At 38.0% G+C, this 18,407-nt stretch overlaps 1 protein-coding gene across 3 annotated transcripts in view; it reads right to left on the minus strand.

Annotated features, from left to right (window-relative positions):
* Nucleotides 1-7,205: 7,205 nt before the first annotated feature.
* The window catches only part of USP47 (ubiquitin specific peptidase 47), a 121,759-nt gene continuing 110,557 nt past the window's right edge, over nucleotides 7,206-18,407 (minus strand). For all 3 annotated transcript variants that reach the window (XM_089915155.1, XM_022555761.3, XM_022555760.3), the window contains 8 exons: nucleotides 16,170-16,345; nucleotides 15,727-15,807; nucleotides 14,290-14,405; nucleotides 13,808-13,926; nucleotides 11,298-11,428; nucleotides 9,754-9,801; nucleotides 9,533-9,663; nucleotides 7,206-8,707 (listed from right to left, as the gene is read on the minus strand). In XM_089915155.1, coding sequence (XP_089771281.1) covers nucleotides 8,533-8,707; nucleotides 9,533-9,663; nucleotides 9,754-9,801; nucleotides 11,298-11,428; nucleotides 13,808-13,926; nucleotides 14,290-14,405; nucleotides 15,727-15,807; nucleotides 16,170-16,345 — 977 coding nt within the window. In that variant the 3' untranslated portion in view covers nucleotides 7,206-8,532. The remainder of the gene's footprint in view (nucleotides 8,708-9,532; nucleotides 9,664-9,753; nucleotides 9,802-11,297; nucleotides 11,429-13,807; nucleotides 13,927-14,289; nucleotides 14,406-15,726; nucleotides 15,808-16,169; nucleotides 16,346-18,407) is intronic.

An 18,407-nucleotide genomic window follows, 5' to 3' on the forward strand; every position in this document is an offset into this window, starting at 1 on the left:
TCTTTTGTAGCTCTTGGACTTCTTTTTCCTTTTGACTTTGAAAACATTCCTTTCAGCCAGAAAACATAAAATAGAAATGACCTGCATTGTCCAAAAAGAAAAAAAAGTTCTTCCATAAAGCAAATTTTCCAGACAATGGAAGCACACCTCTTTTAGCATCAAAATATTTTAGAAATGTTAACCATTTTGGGATGGGAATTAGTCCTTAAGAGTGTCAGTGCTTCATTGTCTCTGAAAGAGTAAATGGAATGTGTATGCCTCTTTTCTGGGGAGGCTTCTTTAATCAAATGCAGTTCTGGGCCAAACACAGTAAGATCTTCAGTGACCATAATAATCCATAATAATAAACTACTACTATATATGAAGGTCAGCTGGGTGACTGATAGACACCAGATTAGACAGTCTACCCATATTAATTCAATCTTCATTGAACCCATGAATATTTTCTTCATTTAACAGATGAAGAAATGGAGACTCAAAAAGATTAAGTGATAGAGCTAGAAGTCAAAACAATATCTAGTACAGTATGCTCAGGATATACTGATAAGCTTCTCTCTTAAAATTAGCTGTTTTCAATGTCCAGAATCATCAGGACCACTCTATATCTTTATTACTCAACAGATATTTACTCAGAACCAGATGCTGTGACATGCACTAGGGGTACCAAGTTGATCCAGATAGGGTCCTACCCTGAAGGCATCACAGCCTAATGAGGGAGATACACTAAACGCAGCACTGACAAAATGAAAGCAGTCAACCCGATATCTGAACAGAGCGTTACGGGATCCTCAAAGGAGCACGTGGCTTGGGAGAGCTGGCATGGGAACTGGCTTTCCAAGATGATAGTATATCAGGAGGACAGAAGGAATAGGAAAGGGCATTCTGGGCTACAGGCAGAGGGAGGGAGGCAAGGAGGAGGGATGGTATATAGGGGGAACTGCAAGTAATTCACAGTGGCTGGAAGGCAAGGTAAATTTGAGTGTTTGGAGAAGAGGCTGAAATTTCATCCAAAAACTTATTGAGCACCTACTAAATGTCAGGCCCTACGTTAGGTGCCAGGGAGACAGTAGTACATGACATAAAAACTAGGTCACTTTCTCATGGAGCTTATATGCAGGTATATTGTCTTGTTCCACTTTGTCATCATAGCCACAAAAAGAACATGAGATTCTTGGCTGAAATTCACATATAGAGACGCTGGTGTAGCTCCTCTACTCACGGTTCTAAGTGGAATATCATAAAGGTTAGGTGGAGTTTGGTACTTGCATCTTCCTGCCTGCCCTTCCCGAGATCTGGAGTTCCTGCCAAGGAAGCCACAGTAGATGCTGTCATTTCAATTACCTGACAGCTAATCCCAGCCCTCTTTCCTTGCACTTCTCCCACCATCACAGAGGCTGAAAAAGCTGGACACTTGCTTTCCCAGCCCCCCCTTGCAGCCAGAGATGGCCACATGACCCAGTCCGGGCCCTGGAAATGTAAGGGGAAGGCTGCCAAAGAGTTTCTGGGAAGGGTTTTTTACCTGAGTGACAAAAGGAAAGAGGCCTACAGGAAGTATATCCCCACCCTCCACCCCCTTCCCCGGTTGCCTGCCTTTGAGCACAGGTGTTTAGGATGTGACATTTGGCGCTGCAGCAGCCATCTTGGGATCATGTGATCAAGATCAAGGCCATCAGCAGGGCTGCCTTCTTGGAGGCTCTGGGGAAGAAATCACATCCTTGCCCTTTTTAGCCTCTAGAGGTTGCTTTCTTTCTGTGGCTCATGGCCCCCTTCATCTTCAAAGCCAGCAGTAACAGGTTGGGTCTTTTGGTGCCATCTCTGCAGCTGGGAAAGGTTTTTCACTTCCAGTGACTCATATATAATCCAGAATAATCTTCCCATGGCAAAGTCCTTAATCTTTATCATATCTGCTGTCCCTTTTGCCATGTAAGGTAAATATTCAGAGGGTCTGGGGTTTGGGATATGGACATCTTTTGTGGGCCGTTATTCTACGTACCTCAGAAGGATAAACACCTGAGTCCTTGATGACGTTGAGAAGGAAAGCAGCCCTTCTGTCAACTATTTCTGGACTCCTTCTAAAGTAAACCAGGAATATGACAGATAAAGTTGCTGTTAGTCTTTGTTGTTTGAAACCAGAAACAACTAAAAGGGGAACAACATGCAGCTTTATGAATCCCAACCCACCCGCTTTCCCACCCTCAATGGGAAAGCAAGATTAGAAAATGAAGTGTTTGGGTGTGTGGTACAGGCTCCAAGTCTGAGCTCCACCTTCCGCCCAGGTGAGTGGCTGGCTTGTCCACCCACAGGGCCTTAGACTAAACTGGAAGAGGACTTCGTGATGGAACAAAAATGATTGCTGCTGACTCTTCCCAGCTTCCCCTCTTCATGTTCTGTTTCTGCTCCCTCCCTTTACTCCTCCCAGTGTCTGGCTTTTCTAGCCTCCCTAGCCTGGTTCTTTGCGCTTTTGACACAATCAGGAGAAAGGGGTGCAGGGCAGAAGGATGAGAGCTGAAGGGAGAGGCCAGGGGCCTGCTGTGGTGGGAGGGAAGCATGGGATAAAGGGCAGTTAAGTATTCCTGTAGTTTGTGCATCCCCTCCAGAGAGTCAAGAAATGCAACTAGATGAGAGATTGTTTTGATAGCCAGATTGGGTTTCCAAAGTCAGAGGGCCGACAGCTGTGTAGCTAGGCACCTCATAACAGGGGCTGCTGAGAGGTGCCACTGCAGCAGCAGCAACTCACTTGCCCTATATAAAGACAAGAGAGGTGGTAAGAAACCCCCTTTTGAGAGATGGCAGTGTTTGGAAAACAGGTTATTTCCCCGTCTGACCTCCTATGAGGCAGGGGAAATTAGACTTATTCCTTTGGCTAAAACCTATGGGAGGAACTTTCAGAGAAACACTCATAAAATTTGGATGGCACAACTCAACAACAAAAAAACAAACAACCCAATCAAAAAAATGGGCAGAAGACCTGAAAAGACATTTCTCCAAAGAAGAAATACAGATGGCCAATAGGCACATGAAAAGATGCTCAACATTGCTAATTATTAGAGAAATGCAAATCAAAACTACAGTGAGGTACCACCGGTCAGAATGGCCATCATTAAAAAGTTTACAAATAACAAATGCTGGAGAGGGTGTGGAAAAAAGGGAACCCTCCTACACTGTTGGTGGGAATGTAAGTTGGTGCAGCCACTGTGGAAAACAGTATGAAGGTTCCTCAGAAAACTAAAAATAGAATTACCGTATGATCCAGCAATCCCACTCCTGGGCATATATGCAGACAAAACTATAATTCCAAAAGATACATGCACCCCTATGTTCACAGCAGCACTATTTACAATAGCCAAGACATGGAAGCAACCCAAATGTCCATTGACAGATGAATGGATAAAGAAGATGTGGTACATATGGAATACTACTTAGCCATAAAAAATAATGCCATTTGCAGCAACATGGATGCAACTAGAGATTATCATACTAAGTGAAGTCAGAAAGACAAATACCGTATCACTTATATGTAGAATCTAAAATATGACACAAATAAACCTATCTATGAAACAGAAACAATCACAGACATAGAGAATAGACTCGTGGTTACCAAGGGGGAGGGAGGTGGGGAAGGATGGATTGGGAGTTTGGGGTTAGCAGATGTACACTGGTACATATAGAATGGATAAACAACAAAAGTCCTACTGTATAGCACAGGGAACTAAATTCAATATCCTGTGATAAACCATAATGAAAAAGAATGTATATATATTTGTATAACTGAGTCACTTTGCTGTACAGCAGTAATTAACACAATATAAATCAACTATACTTCAATAAAAAATAAAATTTGTATGGGAGCCATTGACATCTCAAAGTGGGATGGTTGTGTAGAAGGTGGACACATTGACTTGCCACTAATACCATGGAAGGAGGAGCATCAGGGAGAGACGACTGGATGGAGCAGTGAGGCGGAGGAGAGCAGATGCAAAGATAGATTCCTACTGCACCCACAGCCCCAGAGACAGGGCCATGGAAGAAACATGCAGTTAAGGGTTGAAGACTTGGTGGGGACCAGGGCATCATGGGATAACGTGGTACGCATTTCAGAGGAATGTCCCTTGCCAGCAGGAAGTCGGCAAAAGATAGTCAAGTTTCATAAGGAACCACCACTGTTGTTTGGAGTTGAATCTTTGCCTGGTAGGACCCGTAGGGCGTCTACCTTCTACGAGAGTTCATGGTGACCAGGTAAAAAGGGGACAGTAACCTCACCACCACCAACAGAAGGCTGCTCTTTTCCCTCTTCCACCATCTATAGACCTAGTGAGGAAAAGAGCCAGTGGGGAGTGAGGGCTCTGACCATAGCCTCCTTCCCTCTCCAGGCAGAGAGTGGCACATCCAGCAGCCACTGTGCGTGTGGTGGGGGGAGGCACTTTAAATCAAATGACTAAAAAACTTCAACAAGGTCAGATTGTTTGAATAATGCAAAGTGCCTTAAAATTTATAGGGTTGCCCCCAAAGTCTGCTTCCAGTGCGAAACTGCATTCTACAAAACAGTTGGCAGTTACTGGAAAAACAGAACCACTGCATTATTTGTATCTCAACAAGATGATACCTTCTAATTCAGTGGGTTGCTTAAAGCATTGTAAGGCTGAACATGGAAGTGTGCCCTCTATACTGGGGGAAGGGGCAGGCTGGGAGCAAAGGAAGCAGAGGGGGAGCACGGTACTCACCTTTAAGGCAGGGCTCCTGGGTCCACAAATAATCCCTTGGCCTGGTAAATTCTCAAGCTCTGACCAGTCAAAAGACCAACTTCTCCTGTGCAGGTTAACTGGTGAGGGGGAGGTAGGTGGTGGTGCTATCACGGGGAAGGGGGAGCACATCCCTCCCTAACACTTTTTTGCCCTCCTAGCTTGGCCCCTAGTGATTGTCGCATTCTTTTCTAAACAGACACACATGATTTAACGCACTCTTGATTTTGTCAAGCATTGTTTCTGAAAGCCACGTTTTGAAAATTAACACTATATCTAACCAAATGATCGTAGTACCCCTTTCCCCATACGAACGACATTGAAGGAGCATCTTCTGTACACCAGCTTCATGTACACCAAGCCTACGTGGCTACAAGCTTTATTTGGACCATGAATTCCTTTGCAAACCTGATTAAAAAAGCATTTACTAGACCCCTAGAAAACTACACATACACACAATTTTGCACTGGATTTAAGGATTTGTGGCCCTAGAAGGGTTTTGACTGCTAGTGACCAAAATATTGATTCGTCTTGCAAAAATTACACAGAATTGTTTAGATGGAATACTTTTATTTAGCAAACAAAAAACTTGCTAATTCAGATTATCTTCTATTCCATATACTCTAGACTACAATTTGCAAGTCACAAGTGCAAGAGCTGGTTAGAGTCTTGATGCTGAACAAAGGGACAAAATTCAGAAGGAAAACAGCCAATTGAAAAGGAAATACTAGCGAATGAATCAGAATAAAAGATTTTATTGTATTCCACACATTCACAGGTCACTTCCAGATTTAGTAATAACATTGCAGTGCTCTGATGCTGTGCACTCTAGCTCAGACCACGTTGGAAGTTTATAGCTGTCTCCTCTCTCCGCCTAGATATCATTCCTAACAGTGTAGCCTGCCTACTTGATTGTTTTCTAGCTGTGGCATAGTTCACCCCCGTTTCCTCAGAATTTTAAAGTACTTTCTGTTTTCTCAAGAGTTTTAAAGTACTTTCCATTCCATTACAAAAGAGATTACCAAACACCGTGTAGTATAGGGCTCCTTCCCTCACTCTTTTTATCTTGTCATGGCTACTATCACTTACTTACACTTCGTTTGAGAAGTAGACGTTCATCTAGCAAACCTCTGTTCAGACCAGCTAAATAAACACTGCACAGACCAGCTAAATAAACAAGGCAGAGTCCTGAAACCATAGCTCTGGCTTCTTCGCCAGAATGGACCCCTGACCTTCAGCACCTGCCTTAGATATGTAGGTACTTGGTTCTCACAGGGCGTCCCTGGCTGACACAAACTCATCTTCCCCACAGTAAAAACTCTTCAAAACCTTGGCATGACCCATGGGGAACAGGGTCACTCTTTATTGCATGTGGCCTGCCTCAGACTCAGAAGATTCAGCAGATGAGTGATCACCAGGTTCCACTGCCCCAGGCCTGGGAACACACAGTTAATGTGCCCTTTGGCTTACAGGTGCTCACTTGTTTCTCTGAGTCTGGGGGAGGTTGACACATTAATCTCTTTCCCACAAATTGCTGTTCCCACTGTCACAAATCCACGTTGAAATCACCACCCCCTTTACTGAAATTATTCAAGTGCAACATTGTGTTCTCTATCAGGCACTGAAGAGCAAGAAGCTTTAACTTTTTCTTTTCCATAATGAAATATATATTTTCTTTACCCTTGGTATTTGTAATATGCCTGCAATTAGAAACAGCAAACACGAAACAAACAATAAAAAGGGCAGAAGGCACAGAATGAGGAGCAGGTATGAAGATTCTACCATTTCCTCTTATAGGGACACTAAACCAAACCAAACACGGCCCCAAACCCATTTTACTTACAAATCTGCCTCCTCTGCTCCACAGTCAGTCCTTGAAAGCAGAAAGCACATTTACTGACCCCTATATCCCAAGGAAGCTGGCCTGCATCAGAACCAAAGAGCTGTCATGTTACATCAGAAAATCGAAATGATCTGAAAAAACAACTCATCACAAATGCTTCAAGTTTTCCTCTGAGAACACCACCAATTCCACTAATGCAAACCCAGAACACTACCGCCATCAAATTTAGCAGAATGCTACAGAGTTTATAGGGAATAAAAATTAGTGAGAAAAATGTCTTAGAAAAGATTTTTTTTCCCCTCGTAGGGACTTTTAAGATATTATGGAACACTCAATCATTATATTCAAACTGTAACCAACATTTGCTAACACTATTTTCTAATTTTTTCTTAAAAGGAAAAAAAGGGTAAAATTTCGACTCTGAAATATCGACAGGATCCTCCAAAGTTAAATATTAACATATTTTCATCTCTCTTATGAGAACTTTACTGTAAACATACGTTACCAGAGATGGATAATTATTCAATATACATTACAAAATGTGGTATTTAAAGAAAACAAATCTCTTCTGAACCCGGATTCTTCATCCACAAAAGTTTAATGACCAAAATAACACAACAGAATGAACAAATGTTTTATTGGCATGTTCATTGTTGTAAACAGCATCTGGCATGAAAAAATTTTACCAAAACCTTTTTATTGATTTTTTTATAAATTAGATGGCATTTTCAAAATTTACGTAGAATTACGTTTTGAATAGTTGCATTTAGCAGAGCAAAAACTTGCCGATTCGAATAGGCTTTGCAATGAAATCATGTTGACTGCATTAGCCTGTGTCATGACCTGACTTACTAGCAAGTTTATTCAAAACGATGTTGTTTCCCCAAAGTTAAACTACATGTAACTATGTATCAACCCCAAAAATTAAAGTGGGATTTAAAAGGGTTTTAGAAGATTCAAACTTGGAGTAAATCTTCAAAAATAAATGTAAAAAAGGAAAAAATCGAAGCCGCTGAACAGAAAAACCTCATTAACAAGGGCAAATACAATCGTATGGGACCCAGCACTGAGGAACCCCACTGAGGGTTACATTTACATAAACTGCTATACTTCTCAATGTACACAAATGTACATCATGAATGATATGTGAAATGAATAACCATGGGAAATAGCTGAACTGCAATTATGATAACTCAATAGGATCAATTTTATTTACATGCTGAATGAATGAGTGAAATGAATTCTCTACATCCATAACTTAACGTACAATCAGTTATAATTACAGTATTGCAGCAATTCTGAGCTGCCACCTGCTGGGAGTGGTCTAAGGAAACGTTTTGATGATCTAGAATAATGTTCTTAATACTTCGAAAAAAAGAAAACAAAATAAAAACACAACTTCACGATTCTTTCTTTACTGGGTTACGGCTGGTTCTAAGAATTTCTTTCTTCTGCTCCTATTTTGGCTGCTTTCCAAGAGTCAACACACGTTGCATTTACTTCCGAATTGTCAATGAGGTAATGTGTGTATCAGTGAAATAAACAGAAATTCATTCATTCATGGCCTTTGCACAGCTTTTATTATTAAGCTATGAGCATCGTGTTTGAGGCTGGTTTGACTAGCGGCTATGTGCACATCTGTCTGCAAGAAAAGAAGTTTACTCATTCCCCTTTCCCCTTTTCTAGTAGCAGGTTTTGCTTTTTGTTTTTATTTTTTTGCACATCCCTTTTCACTTTACAGTACATTTGACTATAGTGCACAACATGATTCCAAGTCAAAACAGTGGCCCATTGGGCACTGAGCTTCTGATTGGTGAAGGGCAGTCCAATCAGTGCTGGTATCACTGGGTTACCCCTAACCACGTCCGGCTATAATGGCACACTACACAGTAGCAGTGAACCGTCTAATTAAAACCAAAATCCCCCAGGGAAAATGCTACACTAGCAGAGTCAGTCTTGAGTCAGATCTTTATTTGGTGCTCCATCCAGATATATTTTTAGTGCTTTTTCTTTCCGAGGTGAGTACGTTACACGATGTCCCGTCTTCTGGAGTCGACTGCTTTCTTTTTTCATCAGTTCATTTCTTTGCTCATCTGTCAACTCCATTAATTCTTCTGTTTTATCCCTACGTTTAAAATATTAATGACATATTAGACCAGTAGAGCCATCTGTCTCCTTTAATTTATGCTTAAATGCTCTAAAGCTCCTCAGTGAGAAAATGAAATCTGATTATCACCACTGAAGTTAAATAACCTCATATATTAAGATATCCTAGATTTCTAATGTGTTTATTATATTAACATGGCACTCACTTCGAAAAATGGCAAAGAATAATTTCCATGTTACTATTAGTATAATAATGGCTATCATTTATTGAACATCTATTTATAACAGGCACTAGGCCAGTTTTTTTAAATGCAATAGTTCCTAATTCTCCTAAAATCCTGCAAGGTTGAAATCACTGTTGCCATTTTACAGATGAGGACCTAGGTAAATAACAACGCTAAATCTGAACACATATCTGCCAGCCTCCAATGACTATTCTTTTCCCTCTATATCTGTAATGTCTGATCTGGTAGCCACTAGCCATGTGTGCCTGTTGAGATATGTCTGCTCCAAATTGACATGGGAGGCAAGTATAATAAATACACAATATTTCGGAGACTTACTATACGAAAAATAATGTAAAATATCTTGTAAATGATTTTTATATTGTTTACATGTTGTAATGATAATATTTTGGATGTACTGGGTTAGAAATACTTTATTAAAATAGTTTCACCGTTCTACTTTTTAAAATGTGGCTACTAGAAATTTCAGAATGTAATAAATGGCTTGCACTGGTCAGGGCTGCTCTATATCATAACAATTGTAAAGCTATTTATGAAAAACAAGATGCACAACAAAAATGTGGTATCACTAGAAATGACCAAAACATTGTGAATGTTACCTATAAAATATGACTGCACCATCATCACAGATATAAAGAGGCCAGACATTCAGGGTAGAAACTTTAGGATTCCAGTCCAAATCCTGATGAATATCAAGGACAGAAATATCACAGGGAAAAGTTCCTCTACCCTAAGGAGAAAAGAATGAATGAATAAATGACACCATTAGCCATGCTTATTGAGCCCTAGTACCCAGATTTAAACATTCTCAGGGCCTTACCTTGGCAAATTCAATATCTTCTAAAGGAATTCCACTGATTTCACAAAGCTGTAAAAGGAAACATTTTACATGAGTTCATCTAAAAAGTAAATTTGCTGAGAAGTTATTTTCCTTTAACCTCATAAGCACAGACATAGCTTGATTTTTTGTTCAAAGAAGTAACGTTTGATAAAAATTTTTTAAAAAGCAGGAAGTGGAATTCTCTCCTCTGTCTACCTGCAAACACCATGTCTCAGAAATATCAATTTAGTATATTCCTTTCAGACCTTTCCTATGCATATATAAACTACATACACACATTTATAAATACATTTCATAAACAGTTTTATATATCTATATAATAACTTTATATAGTCTCTATATAAGAATAGGATACCGAGTAACCTCATTCTCTTCAACAGTTGAAAAATATACCATTGTATTTCCTATTGATGGACACTGAGCATGTTTTTAGGTTTTCCCAGTTACAATGCTATAATATGTATCTCCATAAATATCTCTTTGCATATTTCTGCAAATATTTCTTAGATGTAGAACTGCACATCTGAAATGTTGATAAACAATGCCAAGCTGAACCCTGAAAAAAATGTAACAATTTAACCACTTATCAAAGGTGTATGATATTGCATTTTCCCCAAACCATGATGACTCTAGGTATTTTTTTATATTCTAAATCTTCACCAATTTAAGAGGTAAAAAGTGCTGTTATTATTTTAACTTGTATTTCTTCTATGAATTGCCTATTCATGTTCTTTGCTTATTTTAAAATTAGATTGTCCAGATTATTAATTTGTAGCTCCTTTTAAATTTGGACATGTTTCACATATGTTTTGAATATTTTTCCATTGTTTTTTAGTTTTATGGGTTGCTTTAAAAATATTTTTTTGGCGGTTGGGGGGTACTGTGCAGAAGATTTAAACTTTTATGTTGTCTATCTTTTCTTTATTGGCTTTTGGTATTATACTTACAAATATTTTTCCCTCTCTGGGATTATAAAAATATTCTCAATATTTTCACCTAGAACATTTATCATTTTATTATATTTTAAAATATAAATTTAACTTATTTAGAATTTATTTTTGTGTTTGGTGTGAAATATGGAAATAAATTTTTCCCCAAACTGCCAACCGTCCTAGTACCACTTATGAATAATTCATCCTTTCTCTAGAGACCCTTAGAATTCCCACCTTTAAAATGAAAAATGCAGAAGACATCTTCATCTGGGTTCTCTACTCGATTCTACCTCATTTGGATTTTAAGCATATACAGCAATTTACTCTAGTGCCTCTAACTAATCCTAACTACTTAAGGCAAAGTTGGTCCAAGTAACAGAAAGTGGTGGTTCACTTCTGGATGGCCAGAAGCCAAGGTAATTTTTCAAAGCATCAGCAGCCCTAAGAAACAAGAGTAGTGAGGCACAATGTGTGACAGAGACAAAGAAAGAGAGGTTGCTGCATCAGTGTCTGGCACTAACTTCCTAGGGTGTCTCTTATGCACCACAGAGAAAAATGTATGTTAGTTCATTTTCTTTAAAATGAACTTACCTTCTCTCGCAACTCATCAACACTACTGCTTTCCAACACAACCTCCTGGAAGGGATCCAACTTCATCTCTGAAGGCCTCCATCGTCTTGACAAAACTGCAAGTTGTGACATGGATTTCATCTTCTCTGCCCCTAATATGCAAGATTAGGCCATCATTCTATTTACTCTAATGATTCACAATTTGCCTTTTCTTGTACTGCCTGACTAAACAAAAAGATTTACTTCAAGTGTTATTCTTAAAAAGTGGGCATGGGGACCTCCCTGGTGGTCCAGCGGTTGAGACTCTGTGCTCCCAAAGAAGGGGGCCCGGGTTCAATCCCTAGTCAGGGAACTAGATCCCACATGCCACAACTAAAGATCCTGCACACTGCAACTAAGACCCGGCGCAGCCAAATAAATAAATAAATATAAAAAAGAAAAAGTGGGCATAAAAGAAACCGATTATCGCAAGGATTTTTTGAGAATAAAATATTTATTCTCTTCCCCCAAGTCTCAGAAGATAATCGCTAACCCCTGCAAGCTCTCCTTCCACCAGTACTCCTAATTCCACTCCCTCGTGACTCCTGCTGGACACTGCTCGACCAATTACTCTCTTCTTTGCATCTATGATCTTTGTTCCTCTGTTGGCTTCTACCCCACAATCTAAAATCATAATCAAATAGCTTTAAGTTTATCTTCTTTTTTCACTCAAGCTATTAATCCTTCTCTTTTCATTTACTCCCAAACTTACTGATTCTTCAAAACCCAGCTCAGCTGTCACCTTTCTCTTTGAGGTACACAAGAGCCAGCTGTACTGATTTGGTCCTTAACGCCTATCATTTTGGAATTACAGGTTTGTAGTTCTGGCTCTCCCATACACTGTGCATCTGGGGGGCAATCACTGGTCTAATTTATTCATTTTTATAGCACCAAGGGTCAGCAATGTCTGGTAAATTACAGGTCAATAAATGTTTCTTAGATTTAATCACATGACATATCTTACTCAAGTATTTCGATGCTAAAATATATACTGAAATGATACTGATGTAAGGACCTACTATCCAGAGACATGTTCTGGCTAATCCATCTCTGCTAATATATACTCTGTCCTAACAAGGGTGACGTCTATGTCCTTCATCTCTTCTTGGCCTACCCAGAAACAGTGATTACTCTCTCAGGCCCCAGATACTCAGAGAAGGAATTACAATCTGGAGCACTTGCTTACAAATCATGGTAGATGGCGTCCTGGTTACTCCTTGTCTCCCCACTTAACTTGTCACTTAATCAGAATTCAAACATTGAAATTTAAACCAAATTAGACCTGAAATAGGTGAGGTGTTAGTATTATTGAACCCTCTGAAAGCTATCATAATCTTACATAAAAATATCCAGAACTTATGATATTTTAATTTCTATGGAAAAAGAAAAGGAAAATCAAAAACTTTCTAAGCAACAGCAAAGTCACAAAAGAATATAGAACTAGTTGTTTCCCTTGATATCTCCCAAAAGCCAACTTTTCCCCCACTAACTCTTCCAAAAAACATTAGATTAAAATGTACCAATGTTGATAATTAAAACCAGGAGGTGTGACAAACAGAACTGCTCTTCTAGGTCACTGTTACACTGTTATGGGTTGAAATATGTCCCCCACCAAAAGACATGTTGAAGTCCTGAACTTCAGTACCTCAGAATGTGATCTTATTTGGAAATAGGGTCATTACAATGGTAATCAAGTTAAAATGAGGTCATTAAAGTGGGTACTAATCCAATATGACTAGGGTCCTTATAATATGGGAAATCAGGACACAGATAGGAAAGCCCGCACAGAGAACATGATGTGAAGATGAAGGCAGAGATCAGGAGGATGCATCTATAAGCCAAGGAACACCAAAGACTGTCAACAAACCACCAGAAGCTAGGAGAGAGGCATGGAGCAAATTCTCCCTCACAGCCCACAGAAGGAACCAACCCTGACAACACCTTGATCTCAGACTTCTAGCCTCCGAAACTGTGAGAAAATAAATTTCTGTTGTTTAAGCCACCCAGTTTGTAGTACTTTGTACCAGCCTAGAAAACTAATATTGTCACTGTTCTCAAAATCTCTGAAAAATCATTAATACCACAGCCTCAAAACAAGTCACAATTCCACTTGTGACTTGTGGACGCCATGGTAGATGGCGTCCTGGTTATTCCTTGTCTCCCCACTTAACTTGTCACTTAATCAGAATTCAAACATTGAAATTGAATTCAATTCAATTTTCAATTGAATTCAAACATTGAAAAAGAGACTAAATAACAAACATGGCTAAGAAACTTTTACTTTCTGTAAAAGGTACTAAAAATACAACTTTGAAATTGCAACTTCCCTGAAAGGAAGAATTCATATTCTTAAAATTAGAGAAAAGAAGAAATATTTAAAAGGCAAATGGTGCCCAGAGAAGAGACAGAAGAAACTCATTATTTGAAAAAATGGTAACTTCGATTATTTCTAGAGAATTCCTGATATTTCTCCACAAAAATATTGATAATACCATCAAGAACTTCAAGGAAAACCTCCCAGTTGCTGGAAATATTAATATCTTCTTCATAAATATGATAATCCAAAAAGACAGTGCCAGGATTCTTCCATGTTTTTTTCCTTAGACGAAACCTACAAATGTGATAAGACATTTTGAACTATTATACTTTGAAATTCTTAACTTGAAAAAAAATGACATGAATCTGACACATCAAAGAAAAATGAACTATGTTCAAACACAAAAGTCAAATGGTTATTCATTAAAATTTTGGGAAAATATAATGAAAAGCTCTCAAGACATCAAATTTAGTATCCTACAGAGGAAGTTCAAACAAATGCTAATACTTTTGCTTAGTTCTATTAATCTGCAGTACTAAAATTCTGAATGGTACAGGAATTTAAAATTCTTCTAGTTTTAGAAAATTATACCAATCCATATCAATCAACCACACTGTCTTTCTTCAAATTGCTGATGACACTGTAATTTTACTTTACCTGTCAATACTGAGCTCTAAACCACACTGCTCCCTGAGCTGAGGAATTAACTCCTCTTTTGATTGCCGTACAGTCATTCCTTTAGCAAACACAGCATCTAGCAGAAACTTGCACGGCTAGGAATATAAACATAAACAATTAGACCCTGAATTACACATTAAAATAAGGATCAACAAGACATTTTATTTGCACTTTATAGTGTGACAATTACTGGACTGGGTTTAGGAGTTTATCTTCCTAGGTTTAAATCTTGGCTCCACTACTTACTAAAGCTCTGCTATCTTGAGCAAGCTTACTTAACATTTCTGTGCCTCAGTTTTCTCATCTTTAAACCGGAGCCAGAGTCATTGTGGAGATTAAATATGATTCAATACATTCATATTTCTCTTCTTGTAATAAAATGACCATAATTTTGAAAGTAAAAAGAATCACCTTTATACAGTAAAATGAGAGAAATGAATACTAATTCTCCAAATACCTTCACTGACTGTCTCAAAAGAGATACAGTATTCACAAACCCCAAATTCAGAAGAAAGATGTAAGTCAAAATGAGTGTAATGGATCACATGTGAGATATGACTGATGCCTAATAAAATATTTGTTGAACAAATGAAGGCATTTTATGAAAACATTATCCCCTTATTTGCTGTTTTTCACATTTGTCTAGGTCTTCACTGAGATGTTATAAATGTCTTAAAAATAGTGTCTTTGCCTTATTCTTCTGGGTATCCACCACAATCTTATATATCACAGGAACTAAGATATTTTATTACTCCTCGAAAAACATAGCTGGTTTAGATCCTTAATCCACCATTTACAAGTTATATGACCTTGGGCAAGTTACTTCTCTGTGCCTCGGTTTCTTAATCTATAAAATGAGAATAACAGTACTTTTATAATAGAGTTAATTGATGAGGATTAAAAGGGTTAATATTTGTAAGCACTTAGAGCACAAAGAGACACTATATATAATGCTAGTTAAATACTAAAAATGATTCTCTGAACACAAAAAGTAGTCAACTACCATCCTTCTGTAGCATTTTACAATCATTCCCAGAAGCACAAACAAACCCCCTTTTAAAAGCAGATAATGTTTGCCCTTCCAGCATGTGTAGCAATACTTTAGACCAGGGGGATGACAAAAATGGCCTGAGGGCCACATTCATCTGGTGCCTGTTTTTGTAAGTGAAATTTTATTGGAACATAGCCACCCCCATTGGCTTATGTACTGTCTGTGTCTGCTTCTGTACTACATTGGCAGAACTTAGTTGCAACAGAGGCAGTATGGCCTGTACAACTGAAATATTTCCTAAAAACAGTCTGCCATCCCCTTCTTTAGAGAGATAAAAAGAAATGTCTAGTAATCAAATCTGTGCACTGTATGTTTTTAATAACTATCAAAAGTTACCTTACATTGCTTGTAAGTATATTACTTACCTCTTGTTCATTGACTAGAAGCTGGTACACTTTAACTCTGTATTCTCCTTTTTTAAGTGCTCTCCCCAGTCTAATTGTAATCTACAAATTAAAAACAGTTTTTTTTAGATGTATGGTCTCAGCAGAATAAAGTACCCATTTTCATCTCAACTGTTTAGTATTTTTCTCCCAATTCTCTAGATTCTGGGCTGTTTGAAAACAGGTATATCTTTTACCTCCAATTCCCCAGTGCCTAGAATACTAACTGGCACACAGTTAACATTTAACAAATGTTTGTTAGATGAATGGAGAAAACAACAACAAAAAAGCCAAATAACCACTAAACCTCAGGGACAAATTATCCTTTTAGGGTATCCATTTCACCTTACTTGGAAGTAGTACAAGATGTTCTCAAATCTATCATTTAAAACAGACTCTAATTATTCAGAATTATTTTAATCAACCTTATTGTCATCTGAAAATGATGAAAGTGTCTCATTCAGCCGGACGCTCTCAAACTCTTGATTGCTGGCGTACACGCGAAAGACCTTGAAGTGAGAGGACAAAACTCCAACAAAGGGCTCTAAATGTTGTTTGAAAGCAGCCAGAGTAATTCTTTTATCAACATGCACCATCAACCCTAAGCACACACATACACAAAAAACAGAAAAAAAATGTAAAAGAAACCTCTTAGAGTATAAATAAAGCAGATCATATACTTTTTATTATACTGTAAGCAGGAAAAAGTACCTTTTCAGTTATTTGACTTTTAGCTAATATACTACATTGAATGGACAAAAATGTGGGCACTGAGCATATGCTAAGGATAATCTGACAGCTTTAAATGTTCTGAGATATTTAAGTGCTTATTTGCTTATTTATTTTGGCTGCTGAATTAAAAACCAAACTTATAGGAACTCTCTTCAAATACATACATTTCTAGATCTACACAGCAGTAGTGTGGGCTCTGGCTGGGTCCCACCCCTACCTCTTCTGCTTTCTTACTAGCTGTGAGACACAGAGCAAGCCACCAGCCTCTGTACCTGCATTTTGTCATTTGAAAAATGGAGCTAATAACAGTACCTACCTCACAATATCTCACTGTAAATTCAATGAGGTAATATGTTTATAGAATAGTTTCATATATATATATAAATCGCCTCAAAAATTGTTAGTAAATCTAGTTCTGGGATTTCTACTAGAGAAAAATGTCAAGACTAGCATATGAAGATGTCTGTTTTATCATGTGGTTGGTTGGACTGTAACAGAAATAATATCTAAATGGGTCAGAAACTCCCACCTCCTCCAAGCTTCAGTTTAAGCTCTGCTGGCATTATAATAGTATTATCTTTGATGGGCTTTTTTTCTAATGCTTATTATTTTAATCTTTTGTCCTTTATTTTATAAGCCACTCATGAGGATACTTCTGGAATATATTTCTATTTACTCTAGTCTTCATATTCTAGTAAAGAGCAAAAACTTCACTCATTTATCTTTCTCTTGTAACAAAGCAGTACAGAATGCAAGAGCTGCCATGCAGCCTCAGGCCCATGGTCTCTTTGCAGCCCTAAGGCTCTCTCTAGGGCAGACCTCAGTTTTCTGTGAAATTTACATGAAAGGTTAAGGATAAAACCCTAAAACACTCCTGATTTCCATTCTCAGGTCATCCCAACTCAGGTTGATGAATTTTTCTAAATGGATTTTTCAAATAATGTCTATTTACTATTTTCCTGGTTATAAAATACTGGTTCACTAGAGAAAATGTGACAAGTATGAATTAGCAGAAAACATAGATAAGGTGATGGACTTTATTTACTGTATATATCTTTTGAGGCAGCATTTCTTTTAATTTGTTTAAAATGTCAGTTTCTAAGCTTTAAGGAATGCTCCTAAATGTTAAAATCTAGCTTTTGGCAAACAAAACTCTATTATCCAGAGAGGGACTAAATTTCTTGAGAGAAGGGTGTAATGAAAAAATTTCTTGATTAGAAATGAGAAGCCTATGGCTGGATTTCAGTTTTGCCACTTCAGTCTGATAAATGGCTGTAGGTAGGTCATCCAATCTTTCTGAGCCTCCGTTTTCTCATAGGATTATTACGCCAGTCTCATTGATTGTTGTTCGACAAATATAGTAAATTCTAAGGCATTACTCAAATAAAAGCTATCACTGTCATTTTGGTTTCTCTCATAACTCCTAGTTATGTTGTATCATAGGAAGACATGAATGTTTGTTGGTTATTGATATAGTCCAATATGGTGATTAGGACCAAGTGTTCTAGAGTTACATGGCCTGGCTGGAATGAAGTCCTGGTTCCTCCTCACAAATTAGATTTGTGACTTTGACCTAAGTTCTCTGTACTTCAATTACCTCTATTGTTAAATGAAGATAACAGTATTTATATCTCATAATGTGTTTTTGGGTCAATACATGTAAAATGCTTAACATAGCAGTGACAAAGTGTTAGCTTAACTGATGAGCTATAATTATTTTGTAGTTTTACAGAATACCATCATATCATTTTTCCTATCTACCCCTTCATACAGAAAAGTTCAGTCTCTTCACAGTGCAACCTCAAAATAGCCTCAAAGGCTTTTCTTTTTTCTTTCTTTTCTTTTATGTATTTCTTGAAAGAGGTGGTAGCCAAAATTGTACAAAGAAATTTCAGTGCAAATACACTACCATTTTTATTACTTTGGCCTTC

This window comes from Delphinapterus leucas, chromosome 7, assembly GCF_059928025.1.
Source record: "Delphinapterus leucas isolate spDelLeu-1000000601 "Yukka" chromosome 7, BTC_Dleu_Yukka2, whole genome shotgun sequence".
Taxonomy (NCBI): Eukaryota; Metazoa; Chordata; class Mammalia; order Artiodactyla; family Monodontidae; genus Delphinapterus; species Delphinapterus leucas.